The sequence below is a fragment of the Malus domestica genome, chromosome 07, assembly GCF_042453785.1.
Source record: "Malus domestica chromosome 07, GDT2T_hap1".
Lineage (NCBI taxonomy): Eukaryota > Viridiplantae > Streptophyta > Magnoliopsida > Rosales > Rosaceae > Malus > Malus domestica.
The window spans coordinates 8,045,748-8,064,945 of NC_091667.1; the positions used below are offsets into that span (position 1 = coordinate 8,045,748).

Consider the following 19,198-nt stretch of genomic DNA (forward strand, 5'->3'; position numbering starts at 1 on the left):
GGTGGATTGGAATATGTATTCTTTTAAGGCTGCCTCCACATATGGGTGGGTTCGGTTTCATTCGGTTCAGTTTTTTGTTAAGATTGAAACCGAACTGAAACTTTGGTTCTGTTCGGTTCAATTTTCTTTCGGTTCGATTTTTTTTCAGTTTGGTTTTGTTCGGTACGGTTTCAGGGTTTTTGTTTTATTTCATAAAACTTATTTTTTTTAATATGGAATTTAGAAAAGAAGCTTGCATTGGTAGACTAATAATAAGAAAATGGGGAAAGTTGAAAGTGGGAAGGTAGTTGTATATATACAAGATCATATAAACCAATCTTATTCTATCAACAACCTCAATTGCAAAGAAAAATGATCACCGTATCAATTCAAAAAACAAACAAATAGAGAAGGTCTTTCAAGTTCCAAAGCCTTTCAAAACTTTCCTCTATAACCAATGCAATATCCTCCCTAACTGAACCAAGTATGCTCCTTGAAAAAGACCTAGGCTAGTTTCAAATTTGGCAACAAAGTTTCAAAAAAGAAACATCATGGGCATATATACATAAAGTGTAAAGGGATTCGAATTGGTTCAGTTTGGTTTTTTCTTTTTAGGTACGATTTTTTTTTTCAGTTTTTCGGTTTCGGTTTGGTGTTCGGTCCGATTTTTTTTTCGGTTTTCGGTTTTTTGAATCCACCCCTACCTCCACAGGGACAACTCATAAGCACTGAAATTTTCAATTCTAAGGAAGATGATTAAAACCCAAATTCTACCTAGACTTGAAAATTGTAAATCTAAAAAAACAAAAGCTAAACAATCAAGCCACAAAGGCTTCTAGGTTTTAGGTGCAAGTGCAAAACCTCGAGCTTTAGGCGTAAAAAAAGAGGATGGAATTAAGAAAATCTTCTTGCTTTGGTTTCGTTGCTGGGAAATTGTCATTGATGAACTTGTTGTGGCACAACTGACACTTGGGGTTGCAGAAGCACCGTGATTCCAACGACAGGTTGTGAATGTTCAGACTATTAACGATAACATAAAAGTATAACGAAGTTAAAAATATCGCTTGATGTTTTAACTTTCAACCAATGTTTTACAAAAGGGCCTAGGCGGCCGCCTAGGAGCTGGGTGGGTTGGAACTGAGGCGATTTCGTGTAAAATGGCTGGAAAAATTGAGGTGGCCCTAGGAGGGCTAGGCGGGGCTAGGCGGCTGGGCGTTTTTTTTTTTTAAACTTAAATTAAGTATTTTACATTACTATATTTCCTTATTTTCCTCCTATTTTGCATTTTATGTTGTTTTAAATTGTGAACTTGTTGTACATGTGTCATCCTACATTACAATACTCCTCACTATGATTATGCTTAATGTTTTTTTAAATTTTGGACTTGTTGGATAATCTTTTTGCATTTTATCATTATTTTATTATCTTATCCATGGATTTCATTCAAGTATAATTTTTTGTAAGTGACAATATGCACTTATTTACAAGATATACAAGAAATTTATCTAAATCCTCCTAGGCCTCGCCTAACCATCTAGGCGCTAAGTGCTAGCCCGCTGCCCAACTAGCGCCTAACATTTTTTAGAACCTTGCTTTCAGCAGAGTGTTTTAAATGAAAAAAAAAAAATGACAAAATCAGATATCCAATTTTCATTGGTTCAGTACTCCATTTATAAATGTTGAGATGGGGTTTCGAAACCCTGAAAAATTCCTCATCAAGATATTATTCTGGATATGCATGGTCTACATGTGTGCAACATCGTCAGACTAACAGATTTTATAAAAAAAAGTTACAAATACCAATGGTGCATGTTTGGTTATAACATAATTATATTTCGTGTACAAATTCTAAACTTGAGTGAACAAATCCTAAATTTTACTTTTAATTTTATTTATACTAGCTTTCATGCACGTGCTCACATGAGTGTAGAAGGCATTTTTGAATCATGGTGTGCGAAGCACAACTTACACGTTTTAAATGTATTTGTATGCGTAAATTGACAAAAAGAAAGTCAAATACTTGAAGTAAATGAATAATCTTAGATCATGCTAGAAGAAACCCATCATAAACCAATTAAAGCAGCTGAATTTGCATAATAAAATCGGTCTTTATAGAATTTGTATTAAGAATAGAGAAAATAATATATAATAAACAATTAATTGAATCACATTATTGCTAACCCATTGTGAGGTTATGCCCACCCCTCTCCCTTAGTGTAGATAATATCGTTTATTAAAAAAAAATCATTTGACAACTAATTTAATCACATTATTATCCGCGTACGAAAGATCATTTTTTATAACCGGCATTACATGCATCTTAAGATGTTTTGAACGTGTTTAAAAATAGAGAAAATAATATCTAATAAACAACCAATTGAATCACATTATTGCTAGTCCATTGTGAGGTTAAGTCCACCCCCTCCCTCTTAGTGTAGATAATATTGTTTGTTAAAAAAAAATTATTTGACAACTAATTTAATCACATTATTATTCGTGTGCGAAGGACTTTTTTTATAACCGGCATTACACGCCTCTTAAGATGTTTTGAAAATATTTAAAATAGAGAAAATAATATTTAATAAACAATTTATTGAATCACATTATTGCTAGCATATTATGAGGCTAAGCCCACCCCCTCCCTCCCTTAGTGTAGATAATATCGTTTGTTAAAAAAAAAACAATCATTTAACAACTAATTTAATCACATTATTATTCGCGTGCGAATGACCTTTTTTATAACCGGCATTACATGCCTCTTAAGATATTTTGAACATGTAAAAAAAAATCATTTGACAACTAATTTAATTACATTATTATCCACGTGCGAACGACTTTTTTTTTATAACCGGCATTACACGCCTCTTAAGACCTTTTGAACGTGTTTAAAAATAGAGAAATTGAATCACATTATTGTTAGCTTATTGTGAAGTATTAATTATAAAAAAAATAAAAAATACACACACAAATTAATTATTAAAAAAATACTATTAAAATGATAAAAATGCCCCTGTCTTATTTGATGCATTGTTTTGGAATGCATTTGAAGCTTTTTGTTTTGGGGGCATTTTTACCAAATTATTTTTTTGAAGCTTGGTGACATCAAAATACTATTCACCTTTTCTTCTCTCTTTATATATAATAGTCTAATAGATATATTAAATATGTGAAAAGTATTGCGAAAGTAATTATTGAGAGATAGTGGAATGGAGAGAAGAGAAAATGAGTGAAGGGTTGAGTAATTCCTTATGTCTAGTGTCTTTATTTATAGTAATCGATACTTTATGGGCTATAAGTAATATAAATTATATAAAAAAAATGATCTTCTAAATATTATTGAGTTCTTACTTCTAGTTTACACAACTCAAACTAGTTATAGAGCTTATTTGGATATACTTTTAAAATAACTGAAAACGTTTTTGGTGAAATATGTTTAGAAACAATCATTAGTAAAAATGCTAGTTAATTCTTAAAAAACATTTAAAATGTTTTCAGGAAGAATCACATAATTAACGCTTCTTGTGGAAAACACTTTAAGTGCTTTTGACAACACATCAAAATGAACTCATAAATTATTATTCACAATTCCAAATTGTAATGCGCGTTGGATAGTCTGCGTGCGTGTGGGTACACGTGCTCATTGTCAGTATGTCATATTGTCATGTGCTTCTCCCTCGTCTCCCTGAGTTTTGATCACAATCAGCTTGCCAATTTTTTAACTGAACCACGCAAACCCCACCCCCACATTACTCTCTCTCCGTCCCCACAAACTCTTTGTTGACTTTTTACCTCCATTTTCACACCTTCACTTGACTTGACCAAACTCCCACTTCCACTTCCACACACTTAACAACTAATACAGATCACAAAAGAAGAAGAAAGGAAGCAGAGCAGTGGCATGTAGCTCTCATCAATGGGCTGCTTCCAGTCCAAAAAACCCCGCCTCCCTTCCTCCGACCAAGCCCCTCCTCCACCAGATCCAGGTTTCACTCTTTTTCCTTTCTGGGTTTCGATTATTTTTGTGTTTAGCAAAAACCCAATTGAAAATTATGAACAAAACGATTGATTTGTGTTTGAAATTTGAACCCAATATCTGTATGATGGTGTGAAAGCCAATGAAGTGGAATTGGAAGATGAACAAGCTGTTCCTGTATTCAAAGAGTTTGGACTGGCAGAGCTGAGAACTGCCACCAATGGATTCAACTCTGAACTTATTGTCTCTGAGAGTGGGGAGAAGGCCCCCAATGTTGTTTACAGAGGGAAGTTAAGAAACAATCGATTTGTCGCCATTAAACGCTTTTCTAAGCTGTCTTGGCCCGATCCACATCAGTTTTTGGTATGCCATTGTCCACTGAGTTTGTGCATGTTATGTGTTTGTGTTTATATGCCTGTATGAGTTTCTGAGCTGATGGAGGTGTTTGTGTTGTATCTGGATGTAGGCAGAGGCGGCTGGGGTTGGCAAGGTTAGGCACAAAAAATTGGTGAATTTGATTGGGTGTTGTGCTGAGGGAGATGAGAGGCTGTTGGTGGCAGAGTACATGCCTAATGATACTCTCTCCAAGCACCTCTTTCACTGTATGTTTCTATTGTTCTTGTATGTATTTGTGCTTATAAACTATAAAAATATGAATGTTGCTAATATTCTCTAAGCCTCATAGCGTTGGGACATATTATATAATGCAGTTTTGCTTTGGTCATTCTTCTAGTTGTAACTTGTAACTCAATGCAAATGCTTTGGAAGTGAAGTGATCTCCAATCGTGAGTCAGCATGGTCATCTGTGTCCAAGGACTCTCACTAGGCATTTAGATGTAGATATAGTCCTTTTCTGGTATGAATTCGTGTAACTCGCATGTTCTGTAATTTGCGTCTTAGTTGTAGGCTTCCCCTCCCGGTGGATGCACCCACATCTATCCTACCTTCTGCCAACGTCTGAAAGTAACAAGTCACCAATGATTCAGACCTTGCAAAGGCTAGATTCACTATGTTGACATCCTGAAGCCTAACTTATTGGTGTTTGTTTATACTATTTCTATAGATTAGGATTCCCTGCACTCTGCCTGGATTTTAATCTTTATGTGTTTTCATAGGAAAGAGTTTTAACTATGCCTTTATGGGTTAGCTGATAGTTAGTGCAGAAGAATTTCCTCTTCACTCTGTAGTATTGAAGTCCTGTCATTAACTAGAAGGCCTCTCACTGCCAAAATTAGGCTAATTGAATCTTCTAGCTCATATTGTAACGGTAATGCTTCTTTGGCTTAACTTTTTTGGACGATGAGCTCAATTATTTTCTGTTTGCATATTCTATCGTCACTGAGCATGGATAACTTGATTGTGCATTTCTTTTCCCTCTTAAGATTTTGTTTTCATTTTGTCTTCCTGTTTTGCTTTTTTTTTTGCGTTTATTCTTTGAGCCACAGTTAAATTTGGTTTCCCTTATTCGTTAGTTTTTCTAATATATGTTACAGGGGAGAAACAGCCATTGCCATGGGAAATGCGCGTTAGAATTGCATACTATATTGCACAAGCCCTTGATCATTGCAATACAGAAAACCGAAAACTGTATCATGACTTAAATGCATACAGAGTTCTTTTTGATGAGGTACGCTATATCCAAACACACTGCTTTAGTGTTTAATTGACTTCCAAACCTAATTATTGGAACCAAGGTTGGGGGTTACCGAAATTCCCGTAGTTTGCACATACAGAGTTTTCTTGGAAGAGGTACAGATCATTCAACACAATAAGTTGCAAGTGGGAAATTCATATTTATCTGCTTTAGTGATTCATTCAAAACCTAATTATGCAGATCAGGGTTAGCGCTTACTGAAATTTGGTAGTTTTTACACGTGTAATGTTTATGTGTCTTCATTTGTGCATTACATATTCAAGTTAGCACAAATGTGCTTAATAACAATTAAAGCAGACGGAGTATAGTGAGTATGCCGTTGGGAGAGATTGTTCAGAAACAAATCTAACAAATGATATTTGAATTTCAAATTTCCTATCTCTTGGCCATCCTGGGTGGTTCTCACTTTTAAGGAAATAATGGTCTGCCTAGCCAATATGTGATTAAGGGGAAACCTCAAGGTTCTACATGTTCTGTTTCATGCCCTGATTCAATTGTGACCCTTTATTATCAAGTAGTTCCTTATTGAAATAGAAAAAGAAAATTACTTTTTGTGACATCAAGGGAGCATATTTTGTGGTGTTAGTATTGAACTTATCCGAATTGTTGTTGAACTTAATATTTGGCTGGATCACAGGATGGTGACCCGCGGTTATCTAGCTTTGGTCTGATAAAAAATAGCCGAGATGGTAAAAGCTATAGCACTAACTTGGCTTATACTCCACCTGAATTTTTGCGGACAGGTATGCCACGTTGTTTAGCATACATTACTGGAGGTTTCTTATAGACTCTTGCAAGTGGAAAGATTTCAGTATGGTGATGTTTGATCTTATGTCGTCATGGTTAGTAATATTCATCAGAGCAGAATATAAAGTAACTGGAAGAACAATAATGATTTTTACATTAAACAAAAAAGAAAACATTTAAAAAAAGAAGGGAAAAGATCAAATAAGCTGTCACAGACATTAAAATCAAGGGACCAATAAGTAAATCTTGGAACCTGTCTCGATGTCTCCATTGAAATGTCTGAGTTAGAACAGCAAGAAAGTGGATCAAGATGTGAACTATTGTCCCTAAAATTTACATTTTGTTATCCTGTGCTTTCTATGGTGTGAGCATTACCATTTACCAATGTAAGAAAGACCCAGACGGTTCTATTCTCTAATTCTCCTATGTGTGGTCTTCCATTTTCCATCCAAAGGAAGTGAAGTCGGTCTCTTTTGAAACAAGAGGAATTATTTCTGCTTCTGATGCTTGATTTTGTTACATGATGAGTCTTGTTAAATTGGGAGCAGCCTCTCCATAAATGGGGGTAAGGCTAGCCGACATTCACCTCTCCCAGACCCTGCGTAAAGCGGGAGCCTTGTGCACTGGGTACGACCTTTTATGAGTCTTGTTAAAAACCAAAATGCTAATAATTGATACAATTCAGTTAGCGCTCTCTCATGGATAGGAAACTAAATTTCATTAATGGAAAAAGGAAGAATGACAGTGTGGGCAGATATCAACTGAGCCTGATGAGCTAAAAACCTGCATTCCCCACCAATACGATCAACTACAACAGATAGAACACCCACAACCCCATTTACAGCAACAAAATAGAAAAACAGCAGCATTCCAATCATACAATATTGCAGAAAAAGAACCATCCAAACTCTCGAAAGTTTAACATGTAGCAGGACTGTGATCATTTCTTGTATGTTTCTGATAGTGGCTACTAAGGAAATACCATTATCCATTTTACATAATACAACATTTGGTTTTTGCAGGTAGGGTCATTCCAGAGAGTGTGATCTACAGTTATGGGACTGTTCTTCTTGACCTTTTGAGTGGAAAACATATCCCTCCAAGCCACGTATGCATTCTTCACATATTTATCTTTACTTTTCTGTACTATCTCAACCTTCATGACAGTTTCGTTCTTATTTTTCTTTTTGGGTTAAGCATGACAGTTTCACTCTTTAGTTCAATCATGTAATTTTTTTTATCGTCAAATCATGCTGACAAGGGTTAGAAGGGTAAAATATCTGGTGCCAGTGGTAGTTGCCAACCCCCACTATATTTCCTCCAAACACAAAGGATGAGTGTGTCATTGCGAGCTCCACTTGCATATTCACTCTATAGATTGTCAGTTGGAAAACAAAAAAGAATTAAAGATATGTTGTTGGGGTCAATGCTAAAGAGAGTGGTTTGAATTTTAAGTAATACAAGAATGTTTCCTTAAATAGGCATTTTCCTGTCATTCCAAACTTGGTTCTCAGAGCAGCACCACTAGGTACGAGCATTGTCTGTTTCGTTGGTATACTCTATCCCATTTTGAAATTTATTTCTTATAGACGAGTTATAACTTATACCCAAGCTAGGGATGGGAGACTTAGGAGTACTTACACCGTCTGCGTGTTGAATTAAAACTAAATACTTGAGCATGGAATACAAGGAAATAATGCAGTAGTAATAAACAAAAATAAAACCCAAATGGATGCACCAAATGTGTAAGGGACCAACTCGACCAACAAAATAGACCGTCATTAATTTCATTATTTATATCAAGATACACTGTCTTTCTCAAAGCAGACAATATATCAAACAATTATTGAGGGTGTTCTTCATGAGAAGGCTATTGAGGGCCATATAGATGGTTGTGAATAAAATAGCACCAAGGCCCATTAACAGACCATGATTGTAGCTACGCTGTTAACTATTGTTCTACTTGGAATTGCCTGCTTGACTCCAAGTTCATTGGCCTGTCTTCTATTGTTATAGTGTTTTGTCGCCTTTAATGATTTGGGGCAGACAAGTCACTTGCAACTTCTTACTTCATGGAATTAACTTGTTATTTTCTAGGCATTGGATCTCATAAGGGGGAAAAGTTTGTTATTGTTAATGGATTCATCCTTAGAAGGACAATATGCCAATGAAGATGCAACTGAATTGGTTGAATTGGCCTCAAAATGTCTTCAATATGAGGCTAAAGATCGACCTGAGACCACATTTCTTCTGTCAGCAGTATCCCCCCTCCAAAAGCAGACAGAGGTATTTTGAATAGTTACAAAGTCTTATTGAAAACTAGGATTTTGTGACGACTAGTCCTGCAATTTCTTCATTTGTTTTATATATATTTACTAATATGTTCATTCGTTGAAACTGGTATTTTAGGTTGCATCACTTGTTTTAATGGGTTTATCAAAAACTCCAGTGGTGACGCCAACCATACTTTCTCCCCTTGGGAAGGCCTGTGTACAGATGGACCTCTCTGCAGTTCATGAGATTTTGCTAAAGACTGGTTACAGAGATGAAGAGGGTGCAGAAAATGAAGTGAGTTTCTTATCTTCTCTTTGTAGGTGAACCACATATATCTGGAAATAGAAAACTTAAGTATGATTATCTTACCATATTACAGAACAAAAGAAGGCAATCTTCTTCCATTAAATAAAGTTTTGTGAGCAAATGCCATAATTTGCCTAAAACTTAGTTGATCCACGTCAGTGTTCTCTTAGCTTCTGTAACATCTCCCAAAATATAGTCGGCCATCTTAAAATATGTAATTAGTAGTTAGTACAATTGTTTTCAAAGGCTTGTGGGTTGTGGTCTTATATAATGATCCTTTTCATCGGAAATGTGTTCTATCTAAAGCTGTCATTTCAAGAGTGGACACAACAAGTGCAAGATATGTTGAATACCAAGAAATTTGGGGACATTGCGTTCAGAGACAAGGATTTTAAAAATGCTGTGGAGCACTACTCCAAGGTATTTTTCTTTAATTTCCATTGTTCTTTACATTTACTTTTACTTTCAAATGCATAATGTGATTCCTACGATGTCATGATCTAGTTAGCAATTTCCGTTATTAAAATCTTGAAATGGAGATACCGCGTTCCTTACAGCATTTTGACTTACATGAAATTGCTTTCATCATCTTCCACGCACGTTGAGTAAAACTCAATGGAACGGTAACTCTTACAATACCTTTATGGTTTTGAAATCATATGAGCAGAAAATGACAGCAGAAAATTGAATAAAAGAAGTTTACCTGAACCGCAAGTACTTGCAGACTCGGCTGAAAAAATTGAATATCTTAGTGCCTTTGTATCTGTATGTGTCCTTTAATTTCTGATCCTTTTTATTGTGCAGTTGGTTTCAATGATGTCTGTTCCTTCGGGTACTATATTTGTGAGGCGAGCGCTCTCCTACTTAACGATTGGGCAACCAGAATTAGCTTTGAGAGATGCCATGCAAGCTCAAGTGTGCTTGCCTGAGTGGGCAACTGCCTTCTACATGCAGGCTCTCGCCCTTTCGAAGCTGGGAATGGAAACTGACGCTCAGGACATGCTAAAGGATGGAGCTTCCTTCGAAGCAAAGAAGCAAAACAGCTGGCGCAATTAGATCACGAAGCTGATGAGATGGCGGTAACCAAGGTCTTTTGAAGTTTTTGCCACTTTTTGACCCTGTTGTTGCTGCAAAGGAGACGTGATCGAGTGGAAGCTGGTTTCGTTTGGGTTATTTTCAGTTGACACTTCATCTTCTAGTTGTGAAAGTAGTCTTACACAAATGTATAAGCAAAAATTTGAAATAAGAAATTAGAAACTAGATGTGTAATCAGCTGTTCAATCAAATTTACAGTTATTTGTTTTCTACCTTGGTTTCTTGTTCTGGGGTACAAGAGCAGGAAGCCGGAATCGCTCTGATTGAGCATTGCATCCACGAAGTCCACCACCGTTGCCAACGCCTCTCGTGGTACAAAACTCACGTCCACCATCTTTACCGGCCAGCCCACGTTCACCATCTTTACCGGCCAGTTCACTATTTACTTAAATAGTGAACTGCCTTGACTTTTTTCTACCACTCCCCACCTATTGTGAATAGTATTTGTCATGGCCATGGTCTAAAATATTCATAATGTCCCGATATTTTCATCGAAATTTCCGTGTTTTTGGACTACCGATATTTCCGATATCATCAATATTTTAGACCTTGCTAAGTCACTCATGTATCTTACCATGCAATGTATAAAGTGTAAAATCGTACTATTTTAAAAATATGACGTTAGACGGCTGGTCACTAAATTGTACTACTAAGTGGCGCCAAAACTTCAACTTGGCTCAAAACTTGTAACTTATCCTTGTAATCAAGTACATGATTGGCAAAGTTATCCATATGGATTTATATGGCGCTATAGACGGCTGGCTACTAGACTGTAGTACTAAGTGGCACAAAAACTTTAACTTGGCTCAAAACTTGTTAACTTATCCTTGTAATCAAGTACATGATTTGCAAAGTTATCCTCATGGATTACGTCCTTCGTTGTTAACTTGTTCTTGGTATTTTCTGCTATGCATTGCCTCCGCTTGGCCTATGCAATTACTTTTGTTGTTTTCCTTGTTAGTGTTTTCGTAGGTTACAAATAGTTTGGTCCAAATCGTCTTCTTCTAATTGTCAGGTTGGGTATTTCTGGTATTTTCTGCGCTTTTTGTTGGCCTAACTTGGTGTTCTCTTTTAGGGCACATGCGTAAAAGAAAACAACAATTTTTAACACAAGTTTTTGTGATCAATTCGTAATGTATTTTAATTATTTGAATCGTTTATCTTTTAGGATATCATTCATATATCACTCTTATAAAAATTTAGACAAAAAACCCTAAACCTTTAAGTCATATTGTTTCAGATTTGGATGATTTTTGATAGACGTGATATTTGAGAGAAGACCTAAAAGATATATAATTCAGATTGTTGAAATACATTACAGAGTGAGTCACACAAAAAAACTTGTGTAAAGAAAGTAGAGCCACGAATCTGTATATATATCTATAAATAAAGTAAAGTGTCTTTTATAAGAAGATATTAAGTAAAGAAGGTTGAGCTAAACTTCATAATTATTTGTAAATAACTTGATGTCGAATTTCATCATAGCAGAAATTTTATCTAAAATCTTTTACTTACATATAAAGAAGAACACTACAAGATTGTAATATTAGTTGCCAAACCAATACATTTGTTTTGCTTGAAACGCTGGTGTTTAGAAAAGAAAAACGTTGTGTTGCAACAAGTTTGGTGCGAACTAATAATGCATAATGCATGTCAGTTGATATTATTTTGTCATATGTGCATGTTCCGCTCGTTAATTTTGTATCAGTCACGATAACCACATGACTCATAGTCATTGGTGATTAAACTTAAAAATCGAATTATATATGCTAAAACAGAAGATTAAGTTTAGATTTAACCAAGTGATATCAAGCCCACGATGTAAGTCAGGGAATGCTGAAATGCCTCTTATAGTCCTTCCGGTCTTCGAAAATATAGATTATCGTGGCGAATCCACCAGCTAGTCCCTTTTGTAAAAGTCATATTTGTCGATTTGCCTCCTGAACTTGTATAGAGCTGCTAATTTCTTCCTTGAACTTTAATTTTAGCCAATTACCCCCTTGAACTTTTATAATTAGCCGATTTCCTCATTCAACTTTAATTTTAGCCAATTACCTCCCTGAACTTTTATAAATAACCAATTTACCTTTGGCATTTTTAGATTTTAAAAATTTTCATCCAATTTTCCATTCATCTTGATCACAAAAACAATACATGACAATTGTATGAGGACAAAAAGGATGGAAAATTGGATGGATGAAAAATTGAATGCAAGTTTTTAAAATTTAACGCCATGGAAGAATTTGTTATTTATAAAAGTTTTGAAGGTAATTGATTAAAATTAAAGTTCAAGCGAAAAATTGATTAATTATAAAAATTTAAAGAAGATAATCGATTAAAATTAAAATTCAAAAAGTAAATTAATAGCTCTGCACAAATTCAGCAAACAAATCAACAAATACTTCATTAAAAACATTTGATATGACTCAGAACCAACTCAATTTTTGATTAAAAATATTGAACTAATTGTGCTGGAGCTTAGCAAGCTTTGGTATTGAGGCCAACCCAAACAGAGATCGGATGACAAGAAACTTCTAGCAAGACCGAGTTTAGGCTAAAGGACAAAATTTATAAGGGGTATGTACACAACGCGTGTTGGCTGGACAAACACGTAATATATTTTAAGTAACTTTGACGAAAAATTTCATGTGCTGTTTATTTTAACGAAAAATCATACTTTTACATTAAAAAATCAAATCTTGGTACTATTTATTTTGTCTTTATCGTTAAAATTCAAAAATTTCAAGTTATTTTCATTAATTTTTCTTATATTTTATGATAGGACAAACACAATAAAAATACATTTCCGTTCTAAGTAAGTTCCTCTCATCTGCGTTTGAAAAACTTATATACGGCTATAAAAATAAAGAGAAAACATATTTTCAGTTGTAACGAAATAGGAAAAAAAGAGGCCTTTTTGTTTGTTCGTCAACAATGTCTTAGTCATACCACATGAGCATGATACCGTACAAAACCAAACTTGCAATACTTTTCCTATAAAAAACGTTGTTTGGGGTAATAAATCTGCAAACTGGGAAACTCGAAGTATGCAACCAATCAAGGGTTGAAGATTGAAGACGGAGAAAAATAGGCGCCATTATTTGCTTTGCTCTCTCTAACTCTTTGAAGCCTACTTGCAACGTCTCCTTTTTCATCCTTTAAATAAAAAACAAAGTTAAATAGAGGATTCAGAGTCGATACAGTACAAATACATTCATATACACGGAGAGAGGTCAACACACACTCATAAATCTCTATTCACCAACTCCCCTTCTTCTTCCTCAAGCGGCTTTGATTTCGCGGTATGTCCTCTCTCTCTCTACAATTTTGTTTGGGATTCTATATTTCTCTCTTCTTCTGCTCAGTCTCTATGGTCATATGTTGTTTCAGAAATTTGGGATGTTTGAATTTCTTTCTGGGTTTAAATGGTTCTGCCTCTGATTGAATCTGTTTGTGTTAGTCATCCTCGAAAACAAGACATGGGTTGTGCATGTTTTTCTCCTCGCTTTGATGGGTCGGTGCTTAATCTTCCATATTTTTTGAAGTTCAATTTTTTAATTTTTGTAGTTGTAGACGCTTTTCTCTTTTCTGAAGTGATAATTTCAAGTTAATTTCAAAGATTAAATGGTATGTAGCTTCAAGATGAAGCTGCTTCTACTTTGTAGATTACTGGGATTTCTCCCTTTCTGCATAGGCTTCCAGCCATTAGGGTTTTTGATAAAATTCATGAAAAAGAAGTTGGTAGTTGCCAAGATGTAACCCTGCATTCCAATTCAGAAGTCAAAACCTGCATTATGAGCACCTCATAATCTCCTAATTAAATCTTCTACCCGGTCAACTTCTAGTTACTGACCCTTGTGATAATTGATGCAACTGAATGAAGCCTGAAAACCCTCAAATCGCATCTTTATGGTGGCGGATTGGTTTTGGTTTCAACCCGATATGTTGAGAGCATTCAATTTTGTGTGGAATTTGTGCATGATTTTCAATAGCTTGTGGGGGTTTCATATTATGCGTTGCGGTTTAATGATACGGGTTCTACACTTTCGGGAATCAGAATTTGATCGGCACAAAGCTTGCCAGTTCCCTTTGTGTTTGAGAGGGATAAGTTTATTTTGTGTTTCCTGTTATTCTGAAGAATCTGAAACCCTGCCCCTTTTTGTTGAACGTGACAGTATTTTTTTTTCTTCACCTTTTATGGCTTTGAAATCTAGTTGTTACATTTGATTTTCCTGGTGGAACGAATTGGAAATCTAGTTGTTACCTTGTGTCTGCATCTTTTCAACATCATCTTCATTTTTACCTCGGTTTCCTAGTCTTCTGTATTTTGGGTTTTCTTATGCTTCCCTTCTAATTTAATCATCATTGGGGCCTTTTCCGTTGTTGGGCAATATGCTGTCTTAAACTGATGTAGCGGTTGATATGCAATTTTTTGTTTTGCCTATCATGTAAACTTTTGTGACTGAAAACACTTAAAATCGATTATCTTTTATCAAAGCCAAGATATACTGAAGTAGTCGGTGTTCCGAGAAAATAAAAAAGTACAATTCTTTGAAGCAGCATGGCCAGTAGCCCTCCCATAATTTTGTTGTTTTCTTTTTGGTTGGTGAATGGGGATTCTCGGATGCATTTCTATTGCAAAAAGAACAACTTTGTGAGAACATTGTGGTAGTAATTGGAACTTCTTGTGAATGTCTGTTCCGATTTTCTTGTCTCCATCTTTTCAACTTACCTCCAGTTAATATGATATGTTTGGATACATGCAGACCAAGCACATCAGACATTTTATGGATAAAGCAGGACTTGGCAAGGAGGCTCCTGAAGAAGTGACTCGTGAGTCGCTTATTGCCATTTCGTACTCTTTACCAGAGAAGAATCTCACTTCAAAACTCTCTTCTGGAGAGTTGAATGGCGAGGCAATAGATACTGATGGAGAAGAGAAGTTTAGGTCTGAGCTGATCTCCATTTCGTATACAGAGTCACCGGAAGTTGGAGGCTTACCCGTTACCATGGGAGAACTTAACGGCTAGGGTGCAGGCGGTTCCTGTATTAATACAAACCGAGTAATACTGTGTGCATGGACTTGTACTGTGTAATTTGTTTACATATTCTGTAAAATAAACCTTAAAGAGTTCCTTGAGACAATGAATGAAAAAACTTCCTGTCTTCTGTGTCTCTGTGTGCTGCTGGTTGTGAAATCTGGGTTTTGTATCTCTGCTGCCTCGAAGTTTACTCTAAATCTTTTGGCACTTGTGTTACCAATTGTTGGGACTCACAGCTCGCCTGCAATGAATAATATAAACTTTGTGTTATCTTTTCATGGTACTTTAATACTTTAGAGATGAGATTGAAAATTTTAGATTTTGCTTATGGGATAAAGTATTTTGAAGTTTGTAGTTTGATGATGAATTTATTATTAATTGATAGGTTTATAAATTTTTTCTTATAATTAATTTCAACATAACTGGAAATTTTCATATGGTATTAGTAATATGTGCATGATAAACTCCAAATTGAACCAAAATGCACAGTAATATTGGTGAACCGATTACATTGGTTTAAGCCATTATGGTTCGGGGTGGTTTGAAATTCAGGCAAATTGCGGTGTGTAGTTTGGGTCATGGTTTGTACCTAAAACTGAACCAATCCAAACCATGTCAACTCCTAATACATTTTATTATGCTGGCAGAATATTCTACGACTAAAAAAAAAAATAAACCTTGCACAATAGACTAGTCAGATGAGCTAGTCAACAAGTTACAAGTTTGATAGTGATGGAAAACACAGTTGTATGATATAAACTGAAAAGACTAGAAATCTCAACTAGTCAAACTCCACCAAGTTTAAGTTTAATAGCAAATATTCATACACAAGCTTATTCACTTATCAGATCACACAATACCAACAAGTAACAATAATATAAGAATGTAAGTTAAATCAAAATATGTTGTGAAATTGACGGTATGTGTGCAATGGAATAAAGTAAATAAGACATAATATTTACGAGGTTCGGCAAGTGTGCCTACGTCCTCGGGGCAGTAGTAGTAGCCTCTCTTATTATCATACTGAAATTACAAAGTAATGGAAACAATACATTGTATCTATGCTTCTCTATCATATTTGTGTGCTGATAGGCCTTCATATAGAGAAACTTTATCTTCTTTGTTAAGGTCAATAAATGTGAAAAACTTGTTGCGAAAATTAGATAACTGAAATTAGTCTCATTAAGTCTCGAATTTTTGTGCTTCCAAGCATACGAATCAAATGATAGTATAGCATATAAGCACATATATCGTCCCACAGAGATCGAATTGATTCTAAAATCTTAATAACTAAATTGAAACAAATTATAGCGGAGAAGCTTTAACGGAAAAGATAGATGATTTGAATTAAACTAAAAATGAAATATGAATTTAAAATAAAATGCATGACATAATAAAATTTAAAAACATGAGAAAATAAAACCTAGGGCATCTGAATTCACCGTAACCAATTCTACTTAATTCCCTTAATATGTTATGATCAAGTTGTTCCCCAATATTGATTATCGATTTTCCCTAAATTATTCAATGGCCATGGCATCTGGTTGCATCAAAAGTATCCTTACTTGTTAACCTTCTATGGCATCTAGATGGATTTAAACAAGTAAGAACCCATTAAGCTCTATGGAAATTGTTGGAAAATCACACAAACCCTAATTGTATGGCATCTACAAATAGGTGTTTATGGTATCAGTTGCAAGAAGCTAAACTCAAGTTAAGTATGGCATCTACTCTAACTTGCATCGAATCAACCTAATTTAAACCTAGATGGTGATCAAGCATCTAAATAAAAATCAAGCGCATTACGAATAGCAAAAGATACTCAATAAAGATGAAAAACTTGATAATAACAATGCCACAAGACAATTAAGTATTCATGATTAGGCTACATAGTAGCCCTAGCAAAGAAAACAAAACAAAGAAAACTCTTCCCTTTTTCTCACTTCTTGCCGCAACCCCCTTTGAAATATGAATTGTTCTATTTGTTTTTTTTTAAGTAATGCATCACAAGGAGAAGAAATCTCCTTATAACACCCACGGCAAACAAGTGCTTAAAGACAATTAAAAGCATACTAATTTCTAATCCTAATGGACTTTATGTCCTTATTTAAGAAATAAATAAAAAAAAAACAGAAATAATAAAACTAATAATTAAGTTTTCTCCTAAATTCCATTGAATAGCACTCTCATGTCCATTTGATTTCCAAAACCGTTGCAGTCTCATCTTCTTGTTGTAACGCATATGCCTTGGTGCAGTTAATTAGCCTCCTGCTCCACTAGAATTATGTAGACACCCAAAAAACTCATTTTTCACTTCATTTTTGCATAACTCCAGTATTTAATGCCTATAAATTAAAACAATATAAATTAGTGCATTTAACCCATTCATATATACAAAATCCAAAGGAAGTATATGATAAAAATATATGAAAATATGCACCCATCATAGGCAGCACAACTTTAACATTTGTTGGCTGTTGGTGCCTTTTTCTTCAAGTGGGTCATCCATCTTTATAACACTCCCACTTGGATGACCATAAGTTTTTAATTGACTGTCTTCATTAGAACTTCATGATATGAATAGGTGATGTAAGCAAAGAAAAAAAAGTACTTTGCTCATATGGCCAATGTAACATACTCTTAGACACTCCCCAAGATGATATCGCCCCCTGATTAGAATAAGCTTTGGATTAATTAATTTGTCATTAAGCCAATACACGATAGTTGGAGTGTTTGCTTTTGAAGGTCAATCACATGCACTCAAAATTTGATTGGCCATTTGTCTTAACCATACACATGTATTTCAGAGAGATATAAAGATGTAGCAATGAATGCTTGTTTCCTTGATCTTTGCAAGATCAATCTATTTCCAAATGTAAATACTAATCATTTCTGAGAGTGATTTGAATGTAGACTAGAGAGATATTCAAATTTTGCTTGCTCAATATGACCATGGCTATTAGTGAGTTCTTTGGAATAGAACAAGCACATGCTTATAATTTTTTGGAGATATCAATAGATAAACTTTATTTCATTGCAATACCCATTTTGTTGGTATTGTGCTCCACATGAAATATAATAATTGACTCAGTATTTTGTGCTAAATACAGTAAGGAACATACTTCACTAAGATAAGGTTTTGGACCAAATATCAATTCATCATTTACCTCACGAGGATGAATGACCTTTCTTAGTGCTTAAAAATTAGTTAACCATTTGAGTGTTCAACTCATGATCTTCAAACTACATGGTTTTTAATACCATAAACTTTCGGTGGATAAGAATTCGTGTTGGAATATCGTTCGATGCTCGAGACAATGTTCCTTTCAACACTTTATAATCTGTTTAGACTCTTCAGGAGTCTCAATTTTATATGAACTCTTGCAAAAGATTTAGTATGTTGCAACAATATAATGAAAGTACTCTCTTTGGCAATTTTATACCATCTATTAGTATTGAGCACATAATGTGTGCTTTACACTTCCAAGGCTTACTTTAAGCAATTTGAATCATTCAGGGATTTTTTACACTTCATGAGACATTCTCATTTAGAATTTATACAGAGCAATTTGCTTCTATGTATACTTGAGGGATTTACTTGTGGAGATATGTTTCGAGCATATATATCTCTCCACTGAAATGAACGAGTTTCACAATGAAAAATCATGAGAATATAACAATTTTAGGTTTGAACTAGGAACCATGTGTCATATCATGTAAGTGTATTTCACTGTATTACAAATGTCAATATGTAACTTTCTGGGTCAACATCATTTGACGATTTGTACTATAGGTCTATTTTTCCACGTTCTTACTAAATTATAGTGGAATTGCCTTTCTCATTTTTGGCCAATAATTTTTCTTTTCGTCAACGAACAAAAGAACGTGGCTCAATATCAACACAGCTTATTGATGAATTTAGTAACTACTGTAAAACCAAAATCAACATTGGTTATCATCAATTTGTGATCCACAATTCTCATGTACATGCACATGCATAGTTTATAAGCATTGTTGGAGTTTTGAGCTCCTTTAGTCCCACATCGGGGAACTCAAGTTCCCTAGAGGCCCTTATATTAGGTTAGTCACCTTTATTAGTGATTAGGTGTTAGATCATTTGGAATGAGA

The 19,198-nt window shown here is 34.8% G+C and overlaps 1 protein-coding gene and 1 long non-coding RNA gene across 2 annotated transcripts; both read left to right on the top strand.

The window, feature by feature from the left end:
• Nucleotides 1–3,619: 3,619 nt before the first annotated feature.
• Nucleotides 3,620–10,240, top strand: LOC103410084 (serine/threonine-protein kinase BSK2-like). Its single transcript, XM_029105475.2, has 10 exons — nt 3,620–3,962; nt 4,092–4,315; nt 4,419–4,554; nt 5,446–5,579; nt 6,244–6,349; nt 7,376–7,461; nt 8,451–8,639; nt 8,763–8,921; nt 9,240–9,353; nt 9,738–10,240. The coding sequence occupies exons 1-10, from the start codon at nt 3,893–3,895 to the stop codon at nt 9,987–9,989; spliced, it is 1,470 nt and encodes a 489-aa protein (XP_028961308.2). The 5' UTR covers nt 3,620–3,892; the 3' UTR covers nt 9,990–10,240.
• A 2,664-nt stretch (nt 10,241–12,904) lies between these two features.
• LOC103410085 (uncharacterized) lies at nt 12,905–15,194 on the top strand. Its single transcript, XR_525277.4, has 2 exons — nt 12,905–13,330; nt 14,795–15,194. It is a non-coding gene; the product is annotated as an uncharacterized lncRNA (long non-coding RNA).
• The last annotated feature ends 4,004 nt before the right edge of the window (nt 15,195–19,198 follow it).

What these genes read in the sequence shown, in the direction of transcription:
- LOC103410084 (XM_029105475.2), top strand. Translation starts at nt 3,893, where the DNA reads ATGGGCTGCTTCCAGTCCAAAAAACCCCGCCTCCCTTCCTCCGACCAA. An exon ending in CCCTCCTCCACCAGATCCAG is followed by an intron (nt 3,963 to 4,091) that starts GTTTCACTCTTT and finishes ATGGTGTGAAAG; the next exon opens with CCAATGAAGTGGAATTGGAA. An exon ending in ACAGAGTTCTTTTTGATGAG is followed by an intron (nt 5,580 to 6,243) that starts GTACGCTATATC and finishes GCTGGATCACAG; the next exon opens with GATGGTGACCCGCGGTTATC.